The sequence below is a fragment of the Hirundo rustica genome, chromosome W (genome assembly GCF_015227805.2).
Source record: "Hirundo rustica isolate bHirRus1 chromosome W, bHirRus1.pri.v3, whole genome shotgun sequence".
NCBI classification, from domain to species: Eukaryota; Metazoa; Chordata; class Aves; order Passeriformes; family Hirundinidae; genus Hirundo; species Hirundo rustica.
Genome location: NC_053487.1, coordinates 23,979,853 through 23,985,852, shown reverse-complemented (window position 1 = coordinate 23,985,852; position 6,000 = coordinate 23,979,853). Strand labels below are relative to the sequence as shown.

At 49.5% G+C, this 6,000-nt stretch overlaps 1 protein-coding gene across 1 annotated transcript; it reads right to left on the bottom strand.

Moving 5' to 3' along the window:
- Window positions 1-659: 659 nt before the first annotated feature.
- On the bottom strand, window positions 660-3,440 carry LOC120764887 (adenosine 5'-monophosphoramidase HINT1-like). Its single transcript, XM_058423944.1, is given in 5 exon segments — window positions 660-898; window positions 901-1,000; window positions 1,814-1,917; window positions 2,808-2,823; window positions 3,155-3,440. Coding segments are annotated over 3 exon segments (264 nt in total). The 5' UTR covers window positions 1,868-1,917; window positions 2,808-2,823; window positions 3,155-3,440; the 3' UTR covers window positions 660-788.
- Between the last annotated feature and the right edge of the window lie 2,560 nt (window positions 3,441-6,000).

Sequence of the window (6,000 nt, the reverse complement as noted above, 5' to 3'; positions counted from 1 at the left end):
ATTGATTCCATTATGGCCCAGTAGCAGAGATGACCCCTCAGGCTGGGTGGGAATGTGCTGGTGCTTCCCCAGAGGGGAGTTATCATGGCTAAGTCATTTGTGTGAAGAAAAACACTACCCTGCCTGGGAAAGGTTGCCTCTTCTCCCTTATCTCATTTAACACCCATCTCGTAGCCTGAGGTGTTGGGTGTACAGTAGGCAGCTACTGCAAGTAGCAGTTCATCAGGAATGACATAGAGGGTGGTACAATACAGTTTGCTTACATGCACATAGTGCTAAACTGGCACCCTACTCCTATAACCAGGACACCCAGGTCCAAGAGGAGGTGGATGCTTCCAACACAGTGCACCATGGTGAATCCACCCTTGGAAAGCATGCATGTAGCCTCACACACAGTATCTTCTACAGTTTTAGCAGCAGCCTACATGGGCTTTCTGTATGTTGCTGTACCACTGCCAAAGAGCTAAGACTTTGCTTCCTACAAGACCTGAGAGGACTGCTAAGCGCTTCCAGCTTCACGCTTCAAATGAACAGGCAAATCACCATCTATCACTGAAATGCTGTTATCTGGCTGAAACATTTCACATACTTGCATTTCAGAGAGTCACCGTTTCAACTTGCAGAACTACTTCCCCTCAGTAAGACGCGCAAGACAGAGGTGATATCCCCATGACAAATCTTTATTGTGCAAATGCTGCTCAAAGCTTTTATTACCTTCCACAGGCACGCGGCAAAAAAAAGTGATTCATCAAAAGCCGCTGGATTGATGGGCAACAGATGAAATCCATTCAGCGGCGATTCGTACACGTGCAGCAACTCTTGCGGTGCCAAAATCTTAGCCAGGCGGCCAGCCCACCTGACGGCCACCCAGAACGGGTAGATGTATGCGATAGACAGACTGCCCACCCTCGGGCCCTTCATCCACAACCATCCGGAATCCATTGGTCAGGCCCAGGGGAGCAACACACATCTCGCCAACAATCATTACATGCCCAAGAAGCTGGAGAAGGAAGTACAAACCCATAAATAAGTAAAATAAAAAGGACTAAAGCAACACATAAAGAGGGGAGAGGGCAGGAAGGGAAGGAACGAGAGCAGAGAACCACCCAGAGAAAGCAGCCAGCCAACTCCTAGCAGTTCAACCATTGCACGTCAAAATAATGTCCGTCCGACCGCCGGCAACTAAAACTTTCCAAGAAAAGCTACCAAGACCAATTATGCACACTATAGGGGCAAAAGAGAGCTGGGCATTTTTTCTCAAGATAGACAGCAAAGGACTACAAAACAGCCACAGAAGCTGACACTGTCTCCATGGTTGAAAGCCCCCATTGTGTCTTCAGGCAACATAACCAAACCTGCTGGAAAACAAACTTTAGGCTGCCTTTTGCATAGGTTTAGAAAGTCTTTCAACATGGCCTTCATAGCTTAAAGCAAAATATCCAGCACCTCTCCACCAGCTTGGCCCTTCCTTGCCCCTGACCTGCCAAAAACCCCAATGCCTCTTCCCCATGTTAGAAGTACTACTACTCTGACTCTAAATCACGACAATAGGCACCAGACCGCACTCCAAAACAACACTGCATTTTGCACCACAAGTACATACCCTGGGACCAGCACTGCTTTATAGCACTGCTTTTAGTCAAAAAGCTCAACTCCATTACAAGCTAGAGGCAAAAGATTATAGCGCCAGAAAACCCAAAGTAGCCTACTGTGCGCCCCTTCAAGGGGGAAAGGGGGGATGGGAAAGAGTCTAGTAAATGAGGAACTATCTACAGGTACAGTTTCGCATACAGAAAACTCCCACAGTACTTACAGATTCACCAGAATCTCCTGCTTCAGACAACTCAATAACTGGCTCCTCAAGCATGACTAGGAAAAGCGTCGCGTCTAGGGGCGAACGATCACGGAACCACAGCACTGGAGGAAGAGCAAACAGTTAAAACATAACTGGCTACAGAGAAAGCTAATAGCTTATGCAAACCCATCTGAACTCCTAGAGAAGCAGATTACCAGATACCCCAAACACAAGCCAGAACATTGATTTTTCTTGCATGAGTATTATGCTTTCGATACCCAAATTATAGTATATTTACAGAGCCCCATCCAGAAGTAGGATTCGTCATGCAAGACCATGGGGGAAGGAGACAGGCCACTATTTGCAATTAACAATCTCCAGCATGGTTTGGTTCGGACTGATTCTTTCCTAAGCAGTTTTTCTATTGGATGTGGTCCACGCAGAGACTGGAGACAAATGGCTTAACTGAATCAGCAAAGAGTTTAGTGAAGTGGAAGAGCAGCGGCCATTCATTATCCACAGGACAGGGAGCTCAAGTATCAAACACACGCATAATGACAGGAAGCCTGCAAGTGCATAGGACGAGTCTGTCTTCTAGACTGCATGCAAACCCCACCTTCATAAGCAGAAGGAATCCCTAACTGCTAACTTTCAGCATTTTAATAACTAAATCATATGGGATATTACCTTAAAGTTAGCATCGCACAGGCAACGGCTGCATTGTTTTATCCCCGGTTTAAGCAGCTCACTCAAGTTCCCAGCACCAGCATCCGTGACCCTTGCAAGCATGCTGTTATCACGGTCTTACTTCCCCACAGAAACGAGTTCTGGAAAGCTATGGCAGCCTGCAGGATGACCACTTTGTAATTTTTTTTTATTTTCTTTTTTAACTAGAGAAAGACGTAATTCTTTGCCCCCATAATCCAGTTTAGGGGTTCAGAACCAAAGCCTAGCACAGCGAAGCTGTGAAACCTCATCGATGCTGTTAGGAGACACACTGAGACCAAGTTACCGTCGGAGGTCCTTCTCTGCGCGTGCACACGACACGGTGGGGGTGGGATGCGAGGCGAGTCCGGAATACACCAGCAACCCAGTACGCCCGCGGCAGCCGGAGGGGTGGGGGTGCGGCACAGAAAATGCCATGGGGATGGTGCAGTAGAGAGCGCCACAACCCAGAGAGGCCCCGTCCGTCCCGCGTCCCTGCACCCACCCGCAGCAGCAGCAGCAGCAGCAGCAGCGCCGCCGCGCGCCCGGGCACCGCGCCCCGGGTGTCCTCGGCTCAGATGCCCGCAAGCGCGGGAGGAGGGGGAGGGGAGGAAGGGAAGACGAACCGCGCACAGAGAGCAAAGCCGCGGCTACCTCCTCGTCCCCTTCGCTGACGATACCAGGAAAACGCCTTGCTATGAACTTTCCGAAGACAATAGTGGCGCCACCACAGCAAGAAGACAGCACCCCGATACTCTCGCAGGCAAAAGACAACGCCCGTCTCCGCCCCGACACTTCCTCCACTAAGCCCGGCCCTCCGCGGCGCCCATTGGGGCGACGGATCGTGGCCCGCGTCTCGATTTGCTGTCTCGCCTGTCTTTTTCGCTTTTCCCCGCCCCCTTGGCGGGTCCGTCCTCGTCGACCTGCTGCCCGCGGGGCGCGGAGGGATCTGCCCCGTGTAGTGAGTGCTGCGACCCTGAGGGCGGCCTACGAGGTCGCGGAAGACGCTGTAGTAGCTACAGCTACGATTTCTTGTTATTTGTTACCGCATCAAGTCCACCCCAAAGGTGCCTGGGCCTTTTCGGTGCTGCTCCCTCCAGTCAAATGTCTGCTTTGGCTAGGGCAGGGCAGGCCTGGCCTTAACTTCTCAGGACATTTTGAAAAACCAACAGAAGTTGCTCTACACTGTTTGCTGGATGCCTCACTTCCAGTGCAGATGTTTCTAAGCTGTACATCTCATGGAAGGAAATAAAATAGAAAGCGTGCGTTTGGCACTGCTGGCTTGAGGGCTCAAGATAGTAGGATTTGCGTTAAGCTGGATAGGAGGCTTTTAGAAAAATAGGCAGTGCCCTCAAGGCTGCCCAAGGGTGGTCTGTGGTGCCCTGCAGTCCCGGGGATAGTGAGCGCCTTGAATGGTCCACACAACTGTCTTACAACATATATAAACCCTGCTTTCCTCTATATCGGGCTAAGGATATCCCTGGCCGCCTTTGCGGCAAGGGCACATTGTCCTATTTTGCAAAGCTGCTTTCCAGCCGATCGACCTCCAGCATGTACTGGTGCATGGGGCTGTGCCTCCCCAGGTGCAGGACTTGTGTATCCACAGGTTCCTCAGGTGGTCTCAAAACAGATTGTTTCCTATGATGGAAGGGACTTTGTTCCCCAAGTCCCTGCCTTGAGGTTCAGGGTCTCAAGAGGTTTGGTAACTGTGCCAGTGAAAACAAAGGAGAATGACTCGCCCAGTACCACAGCCTACTCCATATTGCTGGCCACTAGACCTCCTGGCTTATTTATCAGCAAGGGGGAGTGGAGGTGGGTTGGCGTACGCTTTCTTTAGTCTTATTTTCTGACCAGTGCACCTGTGGAAGCCCATCTTATGATTCTTTACATCCCCTGCCAAATACAGATCCAGCTTTGCCTTAGCTTTTCTGATCCCATCCCTACAGACCTTGGCAGCATCTTTAGATTCTTCCCAGAGTGCGTGTCCCTGCTTCCACTACCTATGCATTTCCACTTCATGCTTCAGCTCAAGCAGAAGAGAAGGCCCTTACTCAGCAACGCTCATCTCCTGCCTAACTTGCCTGATTTCTTACATCGACCTCATCTTCCTAATCTGGTGGCCTATAGGAGATACCAACCACAAGGTTTCCTTTGTTGGCTTGTGTGGGATGATGACCATGGAGCCAGGAAAGGGCTAAGGCTTACTATATATGGCCTAAACCGTGTACCCTCCACGTTATCTTTCCTGATGGAGATCCACATAGCTGACGTCAAGAAAGGACAATGTGGCCGAAGAAGGAGTTCATGGGCAGCTAGGATAGCCATATTTTGGCTCTGATGAACGGCATGAAATGGAAAGAAGTCTTAAGAGCAGAACTTTGAAGGACACCAAGGCCAAAAAAGTAACCTTTGCCCGATTAAGGGTCATTTAAGTATTAAAACGCACACTCATGCATATGCTAATAAGCTTACTGAAGTACATGCTACCACATATATGATTATATTACTCAGCTCTCCAATTAGATCATGCTATACGTAAGGAGGAGAAGGCTGGGCTGTGTATAACGAGGGTAGAAATTTCAGCTAGGTAGCAGGAATTCCCAAGAGATGTCGGAGACAGTTGCCGGTCTGTTCTCTTCTCCCTCCTCTGAAGTGGGGACACCCTTTTGGGAAACTTCTACATTCCATTGCTATTATTAGTATTGCATGGATTAGCACGATGTTATTAGAGCTCTACCACAGTTAGTGCGTTTCTCAATGGCAGTTCCAAATCTCTATTTCTGTAACTTCAGAAAACCACTCTATTCTTGAATCTGCGCTCGCAAAGGTTCTTAGAGAACGCAACCAGATTCACAGTGCTGAACTGGTTGTAATTGGAAACTAAGCCTAACCCCACTCAGTCCCTCTGATCTCTGAGGACCAGCTGGAACACAAGGGGATTTATTTTCTGCCAAATGTCTTACTCTTAACTATTACAGTGTGTTAATTGGGTTTATACTGTGTTTCATTTGGTTTGTAATGTTTCCCCTGTCCCCCCTTGGAAACTGTATCACATGGTTTGTCCTTGTTCGGCCGCGCCCATCCCCCACACTGGAATGTAACTCAACTCTGTTCCACTCCCACCTTATCCCTGATTGGGTAGTGGCTTGTCCCTGCCTCTAGGCCTGTCCCCCCTCGGGGAAAAAGCCCTGGCACTGGCGAGGGGGCTGGCACTCTGGCACCGGTGAGGACGGGAAAATAAAGCTATAAGTCCCCCATGGACAAAGAGCAAGCTCTTTCCTTCTGCTATTGGCGGTCGTCTGGGTCTCACTAAAGAAATACCACACAACGCAACAGCTTGGCTTCTAATTTTCACCCATAAGTTCTCAACCTGTTCATCGCTGTCTTTCAAAGACAGCTCTGTAGAGGATAACCCTCTTCTTTTTGGTTTACCTAGAGGGTCACCTCTGCCTCTCCTTACTTCTGACCAGTTTATAGCCATTGATTGCGAGCTCCAGTCA